Raw genomic sequence first — 22,024 nt, forward strand, 5'->3', positions numbered from 1 at the left:
ATATATCATCAAACCATTCATCACTGGAAGATTTAGATATATTCTGCTACACTACATTATTTTTAAATTTAGAAATTATATTTTATTAAATATATTTTCCAAATATGAAAATAATCTGTTCTTTAAAGACAGATCTTTATTATATTAATATACATGATCTGTCTTGTTAGAACTTTATTTTTGATGCAAGTTTGATTGACAAAGCAATTTGTAGTAAAATACTATGTATGGCATTTCAGTAAATAAATAAATATGTAAATATCTAGTCAAGTCTGACGGTTTCTTAAAAATTGAAGCATGAAAAAATCAATAACTCTAGTTTTTATTTCATGAAAAATTTTAATATTATCAAAAGTTATACATAAAACTGGCATTATGAAAAAAAATTGTCATAATGCCAGTTTCTTTTTTTCTTTCATGTAAATATATATAAAAACGTTCATTCTAGTCATGTTAAGGGAATATTTCTTTATTTTGGAATTGTTTAAGTTTTCAAGAAATTTTTAAAAAAATTGCTTTCAGAGCTCTTATTAAAAAAAAAAAAAATAATCCTGTCATAAATGTGAAAGAATAAAAATATTATTTTTTATTTTTATAAAAAGAATGCTTTACAATAAAAGCTGTTTAAAAGGGCTTCTTTAAAGATAATATATTTATTGACATTTTGAATTAACTATTGTTCTGAAAGGAATTAAAGTTAACAAATTTAAACTTCATTTGCAACTTTGGAGATTTCAAATGTATGTGCTTTTTACTTGTGGTATAAACTTTGAGTTGTAATCTAACATTCTTTATCAGTTGAGAATAATCTACATACTCATTAATTCTTATAATAAAAATAATAGTTTGATTATTTAAAAGGATTTGATTAAAAATACCAAAAAATAAATATTAACTAAAAAACGAATTTCTATTAAAAAATGTATCTGTGCTCCCTCCTCCCCTGCAGTTTATAAAGTTTTGGTGTAGTGCATCATTTTTTTTACTCCAATTCTCTATTTCAATTTAGGATTAAACAATGTTATTTTCCCTTTCATTTCTCAAATTTCCTTTCATTTTAATAAATGAGTATTATTTGATGAAAGAAAAAAAGGGGGGGGGACAATCCATGCTTTTTGCTAAAAGCATTACATTTTATAGATAATTTTTAGTGCCATATTTAAAAAATATCCGAGTTGGAAAGACATCTGTAATGACAATAAGAGTAAATGTGTCATGTCTGTTAATTCTACATAGATGGTTGAACTGGAGTTGCCAAATATGATACAGACATATTTAGAAGATAGGAAATACACTTCTGGGTCTTTTTTTAAAATTTATTACTTAAAAATTAAGCAGAATTTTCGAATTTCTTATCAATTGGGTCATTGTGCAATTTTTTTCAAATTATAATACATTTTTTAAATGCTGCAATAGAAATCAAACCTATATCATTTTTTTTTTTTTTTATCAAAACCTTTAAATTGTAAGTTTTTCTATTAAAAAATTTTGGCAAAAAGTCTTCCATATTTCTCCATTTATTAAAAAATATATATGCATTTTTTATTATATTACCAATCTTATTATAATATATTGTCTCATTTTAACAAATTAAAAAAAATTAGTTTTTTATGACATTATTCTTTTTTACCCTAATAAAATATATTCTTTTCTACTGTTTTTCATTTGAACATGCTTTCTCACCTATAATTTGAAATTAAATTACGAAATACTTGATGTTTTTTGGAGAAGGGAATTGATTCATTTTTGATCATAAATCTATACTTTCATCTAAAGCTAGACAAATTTCTCTACATTACACTTTTCATATAAATGCTAATTCCCTTAAATGTGCATTTAATATTTAGCTGAATAATGTGTGATCAATTTAATAAAATTAGTTCATGTAACTAAATATTACTAATATGATTGGCAACCAAGTTGATTGTTGGAGGTAGTTATTTTTGCTTTATTATATTTAAAAGAACTTTCAGAGTTACAATGTATAGTTATCAACACTATTATAAAATCAAAATGCAAGCAAAAAATTTAAAAATTTGTGTGAAAAATATTATGCTAAAAATTAGTCTTATTTTGCTTTGGTAAAGAACATGAAGAGCTAGGAAATGAAAGCGTACTTTCTTATGATTATTTTAACTTCCATTACTTAACATAATTTCTTATGATTATTTTGTAAATACTTGTTTTTAAGTTATTTCAGTTTAAAAAATAATTTTATTTTAATATAAATTAACATTTTATAGGAATCTTGGAAAATTGAGAGGCTACATTGTTCTTAGTCTTTTGTTTATTGAAAAACACAGTATATTAAAATGAAAAGGACTGCTTATTTGAGGGAATATGAGAGGTGCCATGCAATTGAGCCATGAATTCCCGATGACAATTAAAACCTAAATATTCACTTTTGTTTTCTGTTTCCATTTTTAAAAAGAAATATTATATAACATGGGTATATTTAGTGACATTTGTGAAATTTTTCTGGTGAACCTATGAAACAAATTCTAATATGTAAAGGAACATAAAATAAAGTTATTGCAAGAGGATGCGATAAAAACTTAGTCCTAAAGGTCCCAATGACCTTTATATATGGTGGATTTTGCTGACCCTAGTGATTTGTTTCAATGATAATTAACACCTTTCTATAACACTGCCTTCACACAGTTGGAAATAAAAATACTCAATTATTATTCCAACTTAGGTATGGTTAATCTTTTTGGGGACCTGTCTGAAGGCAGGTTCTCCCATTGGAGTTGAATGTTCAATATCTTTGTAATTATAATTTATTAAAATTTTCTAATTATGATGCTGTGTTCCATAAATTCGCCAAAAGTGATATGTTCTGTCCTACAGAAGACATCCATCATAAAGTACTCATATTGAAATAAAAACATTTTTTATAAAATTTGTTTAGTGTTTATTTTGATTTCTTTTATTTTTGAAAAAAAGTTTTAGGCCCCCAAGATTTTTTTTTTTTTTTTTTGTACTTGGGCCGTTTATGGAAATGGATGATCTTGAATACATATGTATTGTTCTGATATACTATATATTTAGAACAAAAGTTATAGCATTTCCCTCTCCAGTAACAAGCACACATTTTTTTCAGTTCCATTAATATGAAAGAAGTTTCACATTTTCTCACAAAATGGCATACATTTAAAAAAATGCAAATAAAAATATATATTTCTCTATTAATGATACATTTCTTACATTTAATAACTTCATTAATTTTTATTTTAAAAGTCAAACCAAAACATAAATCGAAAACTTGTGTATTAACCACATTCCGGGCGATTTAGCTTCAAATATGTTATGTCTATTGCAACCAGCGCTTAACAGCCAAATATTCATATTAATCATATCGAAAATTTGGCTATGTTCGCCGACAGGCAGTTTCGCCGGAAGTTCACCGATTCCATGCTTTAATACACAAATAAGTGCTTATTTATAATAGTTCTTCATCTCTGACATTAACCCTTTAATCCTCGTCCTAATTGTTTTTCTGAGAAGAAAATACAAATTTCCCGCTAAAATAATTGTTGCTCAGAATCAATGAATTATTAAAAGACAATTTTCTTTTAGCATTCCGATGGTCTCGATCGAGCATTGTTATAATATAAAATCAGACATTTTAAAGTCTTTTTTTAATGTCCTTTTATTATTTATTAAATATTGCTAAAATAATGCGCAGCTCCATCTCAATTTTACACAACGGCATTGTGTACGCTCTATGTTATGATCACAGAGAATCTTCTGCTGTTTTATGATTTGTTTTGTATTATCCGTTTTCGAGTGAGGAGGGTGAGAAAGAAATGTTATTTTGGGGGATATTTTCGTAAACACATGGAATTAAATCTATCAAGTCTTTCATTCTCTTAATGTTTAGGCTCAACCATGGTAGGTTTATAGAGAATAGAAAGGTAGTTATTAACTACATTTGAAAAAAAAAAAAAAAATAACAGCTTGGAAAGCTAAATTAATATTTTTCATATAAAATCAACTGGTATATTTATAAGGCCAAAAAAACAAAAATACTCTCTGGTATTTGTTTACCCAGCTGATATACATGTAAGGAACTTGATTTGATTATTAGTCAAGGGAAGGGTAAAAAGAAGAAAGCTTGTTGGAAATAAACGTATTCGAGAAATCGGTATAAGTAAATTTTGCTGTATAATTAGAATATAATTACATTTATTATTTGTTTAAAAGTATGGTTTTTAAAATATATAATGAATGTTGAATTTCTGACCTCAAAAATGTTCTTTAAATATATTGTTTTTACTCCTGTAATATTAAAATTTTATGAAAGTTCCAAGGTGCAATCCTAGTTGCTTATAAACATTTATTTGAAACAATTTATTTTTTTCGAGAATTGAAATAAATTTCAATAAATACTTCAGAATGGAAGAAATAAATAATTGTTTAAATTTCTTTTTTTTTTCATTTATTCTTTTTTTTTTCTCTAATAAATGGAATTGTTCATTTTGAAAATAAACAAAATTTATTATAATAACAGATCAACCAATTTGACATAATTTGAGACAAAAATATATAGAGAAATCACTTTCACAATAATTTATCTAGCATAATTTTTTTTAAACTCTTGAAATATTTTGAAAGAAATACAGTCACTTAAAATTGTTATTCAATATTATTTTTGCTTTATAATAAGTATAATTATTTAAAAGATAGGATATATGGAGTGAAATAGGAGCTTGCCATATTTTAGATATGTAAATGTGGTATTTATTAAAAATAAAGATTTTGAGTATTTCCAAAAATATTAGGATACATTTCAATTTAATTAACTGTAAGGCTTGATTGGTTGCACCATAATTGAACAAGAAATCATTACTAAGCTTTGCTTTTGCAAACTCACACTTTAATATAGTATTATCTTGTGATTTAAATACTGTAATTGCTTTAATTTAAAATAAAATAAGATTTCTATCAAACATATAATCCCATGGTTCAAAAGTTTTTTAAAATATTAAATGAGATATAATAAATATGAATTTGAAAAGCTGAACTTATGTTATGAAAGCGTAGATAATTTTAAACCATTACTGCTAATATTGTATGTTTATTTTAATAAATATTTTTAGATTTGTAGAAAAGTTATCAAAAGGATTTATGGTACTTTTTAACTTCATAATATATCAATATTATTTAAAATTAAGAATTTTATTATCCAATATCCTTTTTACTCCCATTTTAATCATTGTAACATCTGTCATAATATGAATGCTTAACTTTAAATTCTAATTGTAATTCGGTTACAGAAGTTAACTTTGTTTTCGATAGTTCTCAACTATAAGAACAATGCGAAACTGAAGGTGGGTTCTTTAGAACTCATTTTTGCTGAATTTAACTTATTTTTGCTGAAGAACAGAAATATTAAATTTTTGAACAAAATTTATTTAAATTTAGTGAAGAAATGGTCAGGATAAAAATATGGAGGAAAAGAAAGAACATAGAACTCTTTCTGGGTTATGCAAATATCCATGAAAGGAGTGCAAAACAAATCTATCATTTAGCTGACATATAGATAATTAATCATTGATTATATTTTTGAGAAGAGTTTCTTAATAGATGTTATGCTGCATTGCATTTTTATATAATGAAGTGAAATGCTATTATTAAATTGAACATACCATGCTACTTTTCCCTGCTTGACTATCATATAATTTATCAATCTATCGTATTTTCCGTATGAATATCTGATGACAGATTTCTAACTTGTCTAGGTACGGTTGATGGACTAAAGAGAGTCTGCAGGCATATTGTATGTTGCTATTAAATAACCAAATTTGTAAAAATTATAAATTTTATTTATAATAAAATATTTGGATACAATTAATAATTTGCCAAGTATAATTCCCCAGGTTCCTCTCTGTTTTATAATATTCATTTAACCATTTTAGTATTTAATAACATTGAATGCCTGTGCACTTAATATTGTATATTGTATACAAGCATAAAGAAAGTTATAACTCTTAATAAATAAAAAAACATGTATTTTAGGAAGTTATGAGTTTTTATGTCATGTATGTTTTCATAAAGTAAAAAAAAACAAACTTAAAGTAAATCATTAAAATGTTGTCAAACCGTGAAACTGAGTTGATCGGTTTACTAAATAAAAGAGACTCAAATTGTGCACTGCTTAAGGTTGCAAAATTCTTAAAACCACATCTGTAAATATCAGATAAGTAACAAAAAGAAATTATAATTTATTATATAAAATATATGAAATGAAATAATTTTTAATAAATATAACAAACGAAATTCAATATCTGAGTAGGAATATTGTTTATATCATATTAAGGTCACTAACATCAGCATGTAATACTTTGTTTTCTCTTTAACATTTCTAACTTGTCTTGGAAATTTCCAACTATTGGAAAGATCAGATTATCAAGAATCTACTGTATAAGGTATTGAATATATAAATTGTATGTAGCAGTCTTCTAATATCTGATAATTAAAAAAATTCTTAGAAAATTCTAATAACTTTTTACAGCAATCCATGTTTTTGTATAATAAGCAGTAGTTATTGAATTAATTAAGTAATACAATTTTGAAAGTTAAGATATATTGAATAACTACTGTGTGATATTTGCAAAAATGTATCAATGGGTAGAAATGCTCTAAAGAGATCAAGAGAGAAAGATCTCGAAATTCAGTTGATTTCTGAGGCATCAAGTTTATTATTTTAAGTTATCAGACTCAGTTTTTTACTTGGTGGGGGTACAAAAAATTTCTGTGCTTCTAAGCATTTGTATATAACTTATTCTTACATCTATTTTTAATTATGATAGGCATACATTCTTTTCATGGCTTCTAATCTTTTAAATAGAAAGCATTTAATTAAAAAAGAATCTTTCTTTTTTGAAATGAATAAGAGAACTTTAGGCGCAGTTCTTCTTTTGAACCTGAAATTGTGAATTTTATAATAATTAAAAAAAAAAAATTCTTTCTATTTTTCATGAAGAAAAATATCCAAAAATTTGAGTAGCATAGTTTTTTTTAATTTTGAGAAAAAGATCTTATCTAATGTGTCCCAGTAAATAATTGAGCCTTACTAAGGAGTGTCGGATTTATTGTAAACATCTTAAAATATTCTTAGATCTTTCCAAATGGAAAAGAGTTCATTTGAAATTAAATTAGTCTATTTCCATTTTTTTTTCTGTGAGTGGTAGATAAGTCATTTTAGAAGTGAAAAATAATTCTTAGAAAATTAGTGAGGTTTATTTTGATTAATTAATTGCATTTTACTTTTAAAAAGTTGGAAAGAAATAATGGAAGATAGAAATATTTGTATTACTAAAGGATTTATAATGTGATAACTAGCTGCTAATGGTTGAACATGTATTTATATTTTAGCTATGAACACAAAAATGATAGGTTAATGTAAACATTTTATTGAAAGCTTATTTGCAAATTATTATATTTTCTAGGTGCATTTTGGGCAATTATGTGGAATTGATAAAATTATACAAGACTTATTCTTTTAAGATAAATTTAAAACAATTATATAATGTGCTAGTAAGAAATATGTTCTTTCAAACTCAAAAGGAATAAAAATTGGCAAATTTTGAAAAATCTGACATAAATAAGCAAAAAAAAAAAAAAAAAAAAAAAAAACCATAAAAGACTGATGTATTGTCTATTAACTGTGCTTTGAAATTATGATTTTTTTAATCTTGTTTTTCATTTCCCTCTTTCTAGAATTTTATCCAACCTTTAACAAGAAGTTCATCAGCTGCCAAATATTTTGTTCCTTCATTAGTGTTCAGTAATCGTTTCTTTTCCAGGTAATTTAGATAAAAGATTTAATTTGTTACTTTGTTTTAAACATAAATCTCTTTTCATTAATATTTTTGAATATAAAAATTTAAATACTTTTTATTTTTTTTACACTTTAATTAATTTATTTATTTATGTACTGATATTTGATTACTGTATGTACCGATACTTGAAAATTGATATTCAAAAATGCTGGATTTTAAATTGTAATGAATATTACTGATCTAGTATAAAGATTCTGAAATTTCTGAATAGTTCAATGAAAACTATTAATAGTTATTTGTAATCTACACTATTTACTTATCTTGAAAAGAATTATTTAATATTATGAATGTTTATATTTAAAGAAAACATATTGGATATGCAAATAATTTAGAATTCCATCTTAATTGAGCTATGGTGCATTGAATTTGAACTTTGTAAAGGCAATATATTGTATAAAAAGCATGGCCATATATTCAATCGATTCTAACTACATGTTTTTAACATGACATTGATGTAAAAATTTCTTACTGTCAATATTATGGTTACTAATCTTTGTGTTTGGAATTGTTTATTTCAAATTCATGTAAAACAGTTTAATTATAATTTTTTTTGCAAACTTTTTAGAAAGATTGCATGGTCAAACTATCAAAACAAGATTACCTGTTAATTAATTGATAATTTTCTTACTATTATTAGTTTATTGATTGTTGATTATTATAAGTACATTGATTATTAATAAATTATATATTAAAAAATATATATTTATTAAATACATTTATTATTATATGTAATTAATTGATTAATGCTTTATTGATGCCTTTTATATTATATTTCAAAACAATTTTAAATATACAATACAATGAAATATTTCTTATGTCCTCAAAGTGTTTCTTTGTATTTATTCTTTTTCACATATAGTTGTGAAAAACACCTTATAAAACTATATTTTTGTACATATATCAAAGTATAATATTGTATTTCTAGTTAAATTACTTATTTTGCTCCTTGAGATGATATTCAGTGCAAGAGATTTTGTTCAGTTTCTAGAGGACATGATTTTGGGTTACTCAAGATATGATAATGAAATCTATGAGTCATTTAAAATTCAAGTTGTCAAACTGATCTAAAAATTGTGACTTAAAAAAAATAGATACAGAAAGTTGACTGTGAATGGAAATAAAATGTGGCAAAGAAGCAGTTCAAGCTCTTCTTTAAGTCATTAAATCTAAAGTGTCCACAATCTTGTTCTTGGTATTAAAATGGCTATTCAATCAGTGGAATATGCCTATAAAATTGCAATTTATGCTGATTTAAATTTTTTAGGAGTACTTTTAAATACTAGATACATGTTTAGGAAATATTATCTTTACAAATTAGATAGATCTCAGAATGAGGTCATAAGCATTGTAGGTTCAATTGATAATTCTTAGAAAACAGTATTCTGTCAGTTAATTAATTCAATTTAATTATGTTTCTAACATGTAAAGACTATTTTTGCAAAAGAAAGAAGCATATCCTGTTGTAATTTTTTTTTGTGGATTTAACATTTTAAAGTGATATCAATTGTGTAAATTTTCTTGGCATGTTTTATAAATTTAACTTGAGAAACTTGATTTTGATTTAAAGGAGCCTAGTATAGATATTCTGGATATCATATTGGATCATAAAATTCTATGACATAAAATTTCGATTGATATTTTATATTACCTACTTTAATACAATATATTTGATTTTATTATTCTTTCATATTTTTTAACTTTAATTTAATTTTTAATATTACTATTTTAAAGATCCACTATTATGTCATCAAAAAGTTCTGTGACAGTTGCTGTTTGTCAAATGACTTCTACTGCTGACCGAAAAAAGAATTTTGAGACTTGCAGAGATTTTATTAACAGAGCTGCTTCCCATAATGCCAAAGTAAGCCTTTTAATATATTTGTGAACTTTATATTATATTCATCTTCAGTATGCAACTTTTTCTGTTGGAATTTTCATCAATGTCACTAAGAAAGTAAATTTAGTAATGAATAATTGCAATTTTTAATAGAATATAATATTTTATTATAAAATTAAAAAAATTAGTTATATTTACTATTGATTTTCTTGTATTTTTATAAAATATGTGGATATTTTTATTTGTTTGTGATAGATATTTCATGCCATCATTCCTTGAAATTTCAGATATTACTTTGAATAATTCATGAGAATAAATACAAATTTATTCATTATTTCTCACTTTTTTACCCTACCATTTTTAATCAGAAAGGATTCCAAATTTTATATTCTTTCCCTTATCTCTTCTGAATAAATCTCTCATTTACTGCTACTCTTATCCCAGCTGTGTCCTCTATATTAGATTTCTTTTCCTAATATTTTGAGGTTTAATAATAGATCCAATCAGATTATAATAATTACTTTTACAGTTTACTTTGTCTACATTAGAATTTAAGAAAATAAATTGATAATAAAGACAGAATTTAGCAGTTTCAGTATTGTAAAATTGGATAAAGATTTTTTATGATGACTTCTTTAAATAGTTTCTTCAACTTTTAATTATCATTAAATAATATATTTACCAGAATTAAAATGTTTGCTATATTTTACTATATTTTAAGGGGAAAAAATCAAGCTGTAGAGCTAGTTAAAGGCACAATTTGTTCATTTATTATTGTACTAAACATACTCTAACTCAAAATTCTAACTTTTGTTTATGAATTATTATTTTATTCTACAATTCCTATGTTGCTTGTATAATATTTTGACAATGAATAAATATTTGTATTTTAGATGGTGTTTCTTCCTGAAAATTTTGATCACATTGGTGAAAATAGAACTCAAGCATTTGAATTAGGAGAACCTTTAAATGGTCCATTAATATCTGAATATAAAAAACTGGCTGTTGAACATTCACTTTGGCTTTCATTAGGAGGGTTCCATGAAAAAGTATGATGGACTTTGAAGGTCTTGGATAATTGTTTGTATTTTCAATAACGCTATCATTTATTTTTTTGTTATTTCTTTTTCAGTTCAATTGTTATAACTATAATTATTTCCAAGTGATAACATTTTGGTATTAAAAATTCTGTTTCGTGTTGTTGTTATTGACCATGCAGTCCCGATGAACATTAAAAAACACTACCTCATGGAGTTGTAATCATTAGGAGAGAGGAGAAAAGTAGTAGAACTTTTGGGGAGAAGCATTCACTACAGACAAAATACTTTTGTATTTATTTCATGCTTTTAAAATTAATATGATGAGAACAATGGGAAAAATGTTATAGTTACAGTAAAAATGGATGCATGGATTATTTATAATCTTCTTAACCCTTTTAGCCAAAGATCATTTTGGAACTAACATTTTACTTTAATAAATATTTCTATAAATATAATGTGCAATTGGATAGTCAATATAATCTTTTCAAAAATAATTATCCTACTTAAGTTGGATGTTATCTTTAATTTGCCATATATTTTTGTGGAGATTTTATTAATTCCATTAAAGCCTTGTACTTTTATTTTCTAAAGTATTTTGTATACTGGTTGCAGATAATGTCTAATCATGAGGAAAAGTATTAAAAAATATATAATTCAAAATGTTTACTATTTAATTAAAATTTTGTTTAATATCTATAAAAAGAAATGATCTAAAATGCAAAAAAAAAAAAAAAAAAAAAAAAAATCTATAAATACATAAAATTGCAATAATGTATGAATTGAAGGATTGTTCATAGTGGTACATATATCAAATACAGATTAAATTACAATTTTTTTTTAAAAAATTACTTGTTACCTTTATTCATATATAATAGTTATACTACATATCTGTTGCATGATTTTTTTGTAAATATAATTTTTAACACTTCACTCCTTTTTGGATATATTTTTTTCAATGAATGCAATTAAAAAAAAAAAAGGATTTAAAAATTCAAAGAATATAAATCTTAACAAAGACATCAATATTGCATGTTTAAAATATATATAAAGAAAGGCTTATTTAAAAACCTGTATGTATTTCTTTTATTTTCCTCCTAGGATCTAGAGAAAGATAAACACAGAGTTTACAATTCTCATGTTATCATCAATCCTAGTGGTGAAATAGAATCTGTTTATCGCAAGCTTCATATGTTTGATATAGATATTCCTGGTACTGTTCGTTTAAAAGAAACAGAATTCGCCATTCCTGGTCCGGAAATCTGTCCACCAGTCAATACCTCTGTAGGAAAAATTGGGCTTGGTATTGTATCCTTTATAATGATTTCTATTTGAATGCATTATTTATATATAAGATATTTTGAAAATTTTTGGAGCAAACTTTAAAGGCTGTAGAACTTAAACATATGAGTCACCATATAGAGTATAATCTAATTGGAAGTTTAAATTGGTAGTTGCCTTATTTGAAAAAGAATGGCAGAGAAGAAATTAAATAAAAACAAAGAATTTATAAGAGTAAATTATATAAAGCTGATTTCTGAAGTGGTCATTAGTGAAATTTCTACCAATGGCAAAAACTTAACCCTGTTAACCTAGTGATCAGCATAAAGTGAAGAAAACATGTGCTTCTTGATTTCTTGAATGGGAATTACAATCAATGTTAGTATCTCTCATCACACACACACATATCATGCCATGCCATGCCAGTTAATCCATGAGACTGCACTGACTGAAGAGTATTCTTTTGTCCATCAGCAACTATAATCATAGAAATCCTAGCATCATTGTCTCATCAAACACACCATGCCATGCCAGTTAATCTGCATGAGACTGCACTGAATGAAGAGTATTCTTTTGTCCATCGCAACTACAATAATAGAAATCTTAGTATCAGTGTTTCATCAAACACACACACACACCATGCCATGCCAGTTAATCCAAGAGACTGCACTGACTAAAAAGTGTTCTTTCGTCCATCAGCTTTGAATTTTTAAAATATGGTTAATGATACGTGGTTTCTTGTGCATATCTAGGTGTTTTCTATTATCCCTTAAAGATGCTTTAAATTTTTTTTAATACCTTGGATATTGACTCATAGATTCAAATCCAAATACATAAAATGCATTACTCAAAAGTAATTGGAACATAAAATATACACCAAAACTTTTTAGTATTTCAAATCAATAGAAACTTTTTTAAGCAGAATTTTTTAAAGCTGTTTTAAATTATTTTTCCTTGATATTGCTTATTTAATGAAATGAACCTAGTGTTCTTTCTAGCATTTGATTTTTACAGGAATGAAGCTGTAATTATTGAGTAGAATTATATGAAAAAATTCTATAAAACAATGCTTATTTACTCAAAATTTTATGTTTATTACTTGTCACTAAGTGACCAATGATTTCATTCATGTTATCTATGATTTAATAATGATTTCAAAGACACTGGAGGTTAGAAATTTAGTGTTTGATTCATTACTGTTTGTAAGCAATCTGGAATTAATTGTTATATCTGGAATTGTTTTCCTTAAAATTATACTTAGTGTTATGATCTGCGATTCCCAGAATTTTCTTTGTCCCTTACTAAAGCTGGAGCTGAAATACTTACTTATCCATCTGCCTTCACTCAACCTACAGGCATGGCTCACTGGGAGGTGAGCTGCTTATAATAAACTGTACTTAAATTATTTAAAATTACTAATGCTTATGATACTGTGGTGAAAAGCTTATAAGCCAGATAGCAGCTACGATACATGGGTAATTACTTTTGTATTGTGGTCTTGTTACTCGGCTGCGAACCTCAAGGTCAATTTATTTTGAGGTATTTCAAATAAAAAATATTTAACTCCTTTATATGAGTTTTTATCACAAAATCTTTTATATTTTGGTGAAACCGATCCCTCGATGCGGCTGCTTACCTTTGAGCATGCACAAGCAATTCAGCCGCCACTCAAAAAGTAGAAGTTTAATGGATTTCCTGTTTTATCAGAATACATTTGAACTGTGTAAGATGCAAGGTGTGAATAAGTACAAAAGATTGGATTTTAATCTGAAAGAATCTTTGCTGCTTTCATTTCTGAAGATTAATATTTAGTGATTGAACTAATGACAATCTACCACCTTCTGATAACTGCAGTTGTTTTTCTGTAATATTAAAAAACTTATTTTGAAATTTCCTAAACATTTAAAATTATATGGTAATTCAATTTCCTTAACATATTTCTGTGCATTTTTAGTTCTTGTTCATACTTTTCTGTGGAAAATTGGATGGACATAGTGGTCATATTCAGCTATATGTTAAATAACATGCCAATATTTTTGCTGATTTCTTTTTTAATCCAAAGTTTTTCTTCTCTTAAAATATTATTTAGTCCCATAGTTAAATGATGAATTTTATTTTTTAGATATTTTGTTTTAATGAAACAATTTAAACTGGTATTCTTTTTAAGAAAAGCGATGATTTGATTTTTTTCAAGATTCATCACACATATTTTGAACTAATATTTTAGATTTGGAAAAATTGAATTTAATTTTTGATGACATGATTTTTAGTCTCTTCTTAGATGTCGGGCAATAGAGTGCCAGTGTTATGTAATTGCAGCTGCCCAAACCGGAAAACATAATCCTAAAAGATCATCTTACGGTCATGCAATGGTATGTGTTCTAGTGTTTCTTTATATATGTTTGCTAAAATTATAATAGGAAAGAAATATTTTTGTTTATTTTCTAAAAAAAAAATGTATATAATCAATAGTTAAAATAGATATGTAAGGTTATCTTGCTATGTTATTATCAAAGGTGAATATCTGTTTTTGTTATTGTTACTGATAACAGAAATGAATATCTGTGCTTCTTTGCTGCCTTAATACAAGACAAATAATTGGACTTAGAATTTCCAAATATCTTTTAGCTACTGCATTTTTTAAAAATTTTTACTTAAAACTTGGATTAATTAAATTTAAGTGAAGTTTTTGGATTTTCGTGGGATAATTTCCCAAAATATTGTTAACTAGAATAATTTTTCAATTTTTAAAATATTGTAATTACATTGATTCAAATTTAATTGTCGTATAATTTTCTCCTACTTTTAAAATAGTTTTTATTTGATTTGTAAAAATAGTTTTTATTGTAATGGAAACAAATTAACTTCATTTCTTCCATTAGACTTGTTACCTTTCTTAAATAATATGAAAATTATTCTGAATTTTTTTTGCATATTGAATTAAAAATTATCATATATTTTCAAATATAAACCTATCCATCTATAAGCCAAGAGTAAAATTCACCCCAAATTTTAGACTTCTATATTAGCTGAAAAAAATTAAGCAAAAAATAACATAACTTTCAAGTTTGTCACTATGATAGTGAAAATATTGCTAATCAGATAAAAATGGAAGAAATAGTTTAAAATCAAGTTGCTATAAAGTAAAATGTTAGATGCCAGTGACATTAGTTTTCATTTAATCTAAAGCTGACTCATTTTTTTCTCCATTCATTTGTGGTTTTGTATATTAGATGTCATATTTCCTTTGTCATTTTATTTGAAAGACAAATAGGGAAAGAAATTCTTATACATCAAATTTCTGGTCACTTCTGCAGAAAAATCTAAAAATAGCTTGATTTCCCAGCATTTTCACTAAAATCTCTGCCAGTATAAGCCAACTTTAAAAACAATTTTGAAAATTAAAATAAATTTTTGCTCTTCCCCTTTCTTATTCTATTTTAAATTATTTAATTTGAAATTAATCTTCCACAGTTGAATTTATATGAATTTAAATATAAACTGTAGAAATAAAAAATGCTGAATTTGAATACTATTTAACAATTTATCTTTTGTGCTTGGCTAACGGAAATGTATCCACAGTTTTTGCAAGACTAATTGGTTTCATGCATAAATTGACTCTCATAGTTTAATTTTATGAAAAGTTCCTAAATTTCTTGGCTTTTACTTGGAAATATACAGATTTAAGTTTTTAGTGGCGTGAATTGTGTTACTAAAATATTTTGCTAATGTTAAAAATATTGAAAAATTTATTCTGAAATGTGATTTTTATTATTGTTTCCTTTTGTTGTTAAAAACCACATTTTAATTTCATTACATTGGAAGTTTTTGTAATCCATTGTTTATTCTCTATTTGAAGTTTGAAACTTTTGATGATTCAGATTTTCTGTGCAATTTAATAAAAAGTATTTTTAAAATATTGGTAATTTGTTTTTTCTTTATAAAATATTAGCATAAAAAATTTAAATATTGTTAATGTGATATTCAAACTGCTGATTTCTGAATGTTTCTAGGAGGTAAATAAAACATGAAAATTAATTTATAACGGATTGGCATTGGTTTTTTTTCTGAATGATGCAGTAGAATTGGTCTTTCCATAATCTTTTGATATATTTGTCTATGTGTAAAAAATGACTAAATGATAAGAAATTATACTGGCCATTGCAGGAATTTATCTTGTAAACATTGCAAAACAATGATATCATTTTATGAAAATAATATTACTGTGGTGATGCTTTATAAGCCAGATAACAGCTACGAGACATGAGAAATTTCTTTTGTGTAGTGGTCTTGTTACTCGGCTACTAACCCAAAGGTTGCGAGTTCGATCTTCGCCTATCGCCAATAGCAACAATTGGTGACCCGATGACGTGATACGCAAAAAACCTTCATACAACCGTTGTAGCGCCCTCTACCAGAAATAAATAAAATCAAAGCTGATAAATAATCAGCCAATAAAAAATGAAGCTGATAAACAATAGGCCAATAAATAAAATATGAAGCTGATAAATAATCAGCCAAAAAAAAAAAAAAATGGATAAGACGCTACAGCCAATATATCACCACTAATAACAGCAAAAACAGGACAAAAAATCGTTCGTCTCACCTCCGACGAACTGAAGGGGGAGTAATGTGGTGACGCTTTATAAGCCAGATAACAGCTACGAGACATGAGAAATTTCTTTTGTCTAGTGGTCTTGTTACTCGGCTACTAACCCAAAGGTTGCGAGTTCGATCCTCGCTTATCGCCAATAGCAACATTATGCATTTGCAGTTTATCAAAATAATATTGCTTAGTAGGCAGTTAAGAAAATATTAGTAGTTACATTTTATATGTCAGGAGTGTTTTTTTTTTTCATTTCTGATATTGATAGCAGACTGGACACACCTTTTTTATTCATAAAGCAATTTTTATTTATCAGCCACTATTGTGCAAATTTCTTTAAGTAAGAAATGGAAAATTTGAATTCAAATTTTAAATTGGGATTATTTAATTTGATTGTTGCTGTTAGATTAAAATATCTAAGTTAAAAAAATTCTTGCTTTTTAAATAAAAAAATGCAAGAAATAATTTAATTTTAAAAAGCCTATTTTAAACCTAACCTTTTTAACCTAATTTTAAAAAGGGAAAGTTATGAATGATGGAAATATGCATGTATGTGCAGTATGGAATTATTACTAATACTCTTACAGATTATCAAGATAGTATATAAGCAAATTTTTCATATTTTTTGTTAGAAGGGGAAATTTTTTTATAGAAATAATAAATCTATTTTGCTTGAATACTAATAATTATTGTAAAGAGTATCAATGCCTCTATTAAAGCTAACATAAAATTATACTATCAGTTGGAAATTTTCATCTTTTTTAAAATTTTTTTATTAGTGTGCATTAAGAAGACAAAAATATATAATTCAATATAAAGTGAAAATCTTCACTTTTTCATATCTTGAATTATTATTTTCCCAAAATCATGGTAAAAGCTTCTCATTATAATCATTTAAAGAGTTATGAGGATTCTTGCCATTGCAAAAGTGATTTATAAAAGTTCCTTAAATATTTCTCTAGATGGTCCTGCTGATTGCAATGAAAATATTGTTTCTTTAATTTTATCATAACTTTTTGAAAAATCCATTTTTATTTATGTAAATCAGGCATTACTTGCAAAAAGAAGTTATGTTTCTTGGCAATCAATGTAATTTTTAATTTTTTTTGTCTGTCATTAGATGATTTTTTTCACAAATTAATATGTCTTTCTGTCCTGAACTTAAATATTGAACCATCATCTCTTGCATATTATAATAGATCTTCAACTATCAATTTGTCCTTTATAATGAATGTTATTTAAAAGGTATATAAAAATGGTTTTAATATTCAAAAATAACTTTGATTTCAAATGATAAAAGAATATGAAGACTACTAAAATATTCGTAACTACTTTTATCATTTGAAATCTTAAAAAGCAATATCATATATCATTGCCAGTAAATTAAAAAAGAAAATGTGCCTTTTTATTCAAGAATTGACAATTTATGTTTTTTTTTTTTTTTTTTTGCTGTTGCACCTATTTGTAATAATCAAATGTCATGTGATCTTATTTTTATAGGTAGTTGATCCATGGGGTTGTGTTATTGCTTGTTGTAGTGAAGGAGCAGGAATTATTTTTGCAGATATTAATTTGGATTACATTAAAAAAATTAGATCAGAGATGCCAGTTTGGGAACACAGACGCAGTGAACTGTATGGAACTATCGTTGCACCAAAGAGCAGCCCAGGTAATTAGCCTGGTTCTACAAATTTAGTATGTAGCTTAAATAATTTGAAATTCTTTTGCATAGTAAAATTTTAAGATATAAATCTGTGTGAGTACTTTATAAAGCATTAGATAACTTCAATTTATAATTAAACTAAAACATTACAAATTGCTTAATTTTTCTTTACTAATAATGTATCAAATGGCCTGAAAAGATACAGTTCTGTGTTATGAAATCTAATATTAAAACAGAAGAAAGCAAGAAGGGGAGAGGAAAGAAGAAATACTTGAGAAATAAAACTTATAGTATGTGATAAGTTTGCTTTTCTGTTTTTTAAAAAAAATATCTATTTGCCTATTTGCATATTTTATGCGATTTATTTTCGGAATGAAATTAGTGTTTCTTGACTAAGAGGTTTTATTTTCTCATTTCATAAAATATGCTTGTGAATAATGTGTTATTTTTTTTTTTCTATATTAATCGAATAATAAAATCCATGAAATGGAGTTAAATATTTTTATAAGAAAATTTATTACGGGTTCTAGAATAATTATCTTTGGAATATTATCATCTGACTTTTGAAAGTTAACATTTTATGTTCTGTTTCCAAATTTACTTTTTTGATTTATGAACATTTTCCAACTTTTTACATTCCTGTATAACATGTTATCTAAAAATTCTAGGTAACCAATGTAGTAATAATTATTAGTGGGAAAAAATAATAAAGTGACTCTTAAAGGCTAATTTGAAAGTTTATTTAGTTATTACTAAAAAAGTTAAATATTAAATTAGGATGCTTTTTTAATAATAAAAATTATATTCATATTCCTGTATATGCAAGAGTGAAAGAAAGAACTATACTTTTGAAATATTTCAAAATTATTTGATCAAAGTAATTACAAGTAAGTTTCAGTGATGACTAAATTCTAAAGGAAGTAATTATTTAATATAGTTTTCTAGTTATTATTCAAAATGCTAATAAAAATAACATTTATTGTGATTAACAATCATCTGAAAGCATTGATACAATTTTTTTCTTCTATTATTCAAGAAAATTTATATTATTTACTTCCCAAAAATAGCTTTATTAATAAATTTTATCATTTTTTTCAACTTAAAAATCAATGCAATGTACAAAAAAAAATAATTGTTTTCAGATGATAGAAGAAATAAATAGATGAGAATGTATGCATAAAGATATATATTCTCAATAATTGTGTAATGAATTCTGTTATTTTTAAAACATTCATAATTTTTGAATAGAATGGTTCAAATGTGAAGAAGATGAAAAAAATGACATTCGTTTTATTAAGAAATTATAATATTAATTACAAAATTATTTTATTTATTTGAAGTACCATGTTTGGAATTATTTGCAAAAAATATCCCCCCCCCCTTTTTTAAATAAGGTATTTCAGATTTTAAAGGAACAAATTATGTTTTTTAATTTGATATTACTTATTATTACATATCATGAGAATGTAAATTAGTCTGAATTTTTTTCTATAATTTCTCATATTTAATGAATGTTTAATAAATATATATACATTTCTCATTTTCATTTGTGATCAGTGCTAAATATGAAACATATGATTACACAATGTCTTGCCAACCTAATGCATTTGGCTGAAATCCAGTATGTTAGTTTCTTTCAGAATATATTAGCTGTAATATGACAATAACCATATAAAATTGATATGGAAAGGATTAAATTATATATTTCCATCACTTGTTATTCATGTATTAAGTTATTACTATTATTAATTAAAGTTCTATGCTCTTTCATTTCTCTACTTCATAATTAGATATTGATTTTTAAGATTGCAAGTATTTTTGCTTACCTCCCTCTTAAGTTTGTTTCTTTCTTTTTAGAATGATTAATAAACATAGGCACTCTTGCATATTTCTCTCCTAGATACTGAGACAACTTATATGTTTGCCACTAATCAATTGAATCCCTGCTGTATTTTCTATAAAACACAATACTCTATGGCTTTTGTAAATAGAAAATGTGTTGTACCAGGACGTATCCTTTCTCCAGAATTTTAATTTACTTACTGAAATTCGTTTTTTGTTTGTTTAGTTATTAGCAGAGAAATTATTCATACACTTTTATAGTCTTGTTTTTTTGTTTCCATTTGAATATAGTTATATAATTCCTGAAAGCAAATTCAGATGTTTTAGTTACACCAATCCGATGTGTTAAACGTCTGGCTGATTTGAGTCCAAATGAAGTAGCTGATTTGTTTTTATGTGTACAAACTGTACAAAGGAAGATTGAAGAAGCATACAATGCTTCATCATCTAGTGTAGCTATTCAAGTAGGTGAAATGTGTTAGTAATATAAGTTTATATCTTTTTTTATTTATTTATCATTTAATACATATTCAGACATAATTTTTTTATAGGATGGCCCAGAAGCCGGACAAACTGTTCCTCATCTACATGTGCATATTCTACCTAGAAAATCGGGAGACTTTAAAAGAAATGATGAAATATATGAAAAGGTAAGTAATGCCGTTATTCTTTGGAGCATTTGCTTAAATTTCCAATTTTCATCATAGTATTTCAATATTAAACATAATTTTTAAATGCCATTAAAAATGAATGGATGTTTAGTCATTCTCTGTGCTCCATTTCTATAACTATAAAAGTTCTATTGATCTGATGAAATAATTTTAGTAATTATCATGATTCATCTTTAAAAGTTTAATATATTCCACTTATTTTAATGTATAGTGTTTTTCATTCTATAAAATTTTTTGAGAGGGAACATTTGAGTTATAGCCAGAGCCACATTCTGAGGTCCAAATGTGAAGCTTAAAGAATGCTCCATTTTTTTAAAAAAATGATTACATGTAATATTTTTAAATATGATGTAGAATTATTGTTGACAATGGTCTTACTTGCATAAATTACGAAAAATGTTCCATCTCTTATTTAAGTAGTTTCAGATACCATAAAATATATTACCTTATTTTGTACATTGCATTAAAAATATTTCAAAAAATCTATGTTAATGAATAAATTGCAGACACAGTATTAAAACTCTTGAATGACATTTTATTTATTAGTAAGAGATGTATCAGCAAGCAGACTCAGGTGGGTATAATGTTGTAAGGTTGAGTTTTTACTCCAATGATGGGACACAGATCTTAACGGGAGCAATTGTACTATTGCTGGTAATGGTTTCGAGAACTCCCACCTCTGTGTTGTCATAAAAACATTTTTTTTTGCAAGTTCCATCTGAAAGCACTTAGAGTATGTGGATGAGAAGTGTTGCTGTATGAGCAAGCTGATCCTTGAAAAGTATAACAATGCTATGGATTTAATAACTTCTGCTCCAATTTTAATTTCTACTGATGCTGTCACAACAGTGATCTAACAGTCACTCCTGGTTGCTGCAGCAGGGGAGGAAAGGGGGGGGGGTAGCTTTAATAAAATCTAAATTATTATTTTATTGACTAAGAAGTTTATGCTTTGATACAAGTGATAGTCATGCGGCAAAATAACTTTTCCATTCTTATTTTTTTTATTAATACTGCTAAGCAATAAAAAAATAAAATCCAATCTAATGAAGCTTAAATATTTTTTCAGTTGGAAAGTCATGATAAAGGGAAAGATATAGAATGGAGGTCTCAAGAAGATATGTTAGAAGAAGCAACTGAATTAAAAAAATATTTTTGAGAAAAAAAAATAATTGTAGAATAAAAATATTTGATACACAGACTAGTATAGGAAGTCTTTATTTATCTTCATTAACTATAT

The 22,024-nt window shown here is 25.6% G+C and overlaps 1 protein-coding gene across 4 annotated transcripts; it reads left to right on the forward strand.

Moving 5' to 3' along the window:
* The first annotated feature begins 3,674 nt into the window (after positions 1-3,674).
* LOC129988052 (nitrilase and fragile histidine triad fusion protein NitFhit-like) lies at positions 3,675-21,983 on the forward strand. Of its 4 annotated transcripts, none has more exons than XM_056096150.1 (12): positions 3,675-3,798; positions 7,726-7,811; positions 9,579-9,708; positions 10,578-10,733; positions 11,823-12,029; positions 13,264-13,374; positions 14,273-14,374; positions 18,109-18,277; positions 20,172-20,282; positions 20,432-20,577; positions 20,665-20,763; positions 21,854-21,983. In XM_056096150.1, the coding sequence occupies exons 1-12, from the start codon at positions 3,733-3,735 to the stop codon at positions 21,941-21,943; spliced, it is 1,473 nt and encodes a 490-aa protein (XP_055952125.1). In that variant the 5' UTR covers positions 3,675-3,732; the 3' UTR covers positions 21,944-21,983. The 4 variants fall into 4 exon arrangements, with proteins under 4 accessions (XP_055952125.1, XP_055952126.1, XP_055952127.1 ...); XM_056096151.1 differs by having other exon boundaries at positions 3,722-3,917; XM_056096152.1 differs by having other exon boundaries at positions 3,727-3,894.
* Positions 21,984-22,024: the final 41 nt, after the last annotated feature.

Source organism: Argiope bruennichi, chromosome 10 (assembly GCF_947563725.1).
Source record: "Argiope bruennichi chromosome 10, qqArgBrue1.1, whole genome shotgun sequence".
Lineage (NCBI taxonomy): Eukaryota > Metazoa > Arthropoda > Arachnida > Araneae > Araneidae > Argiope > Argiope bruennichi.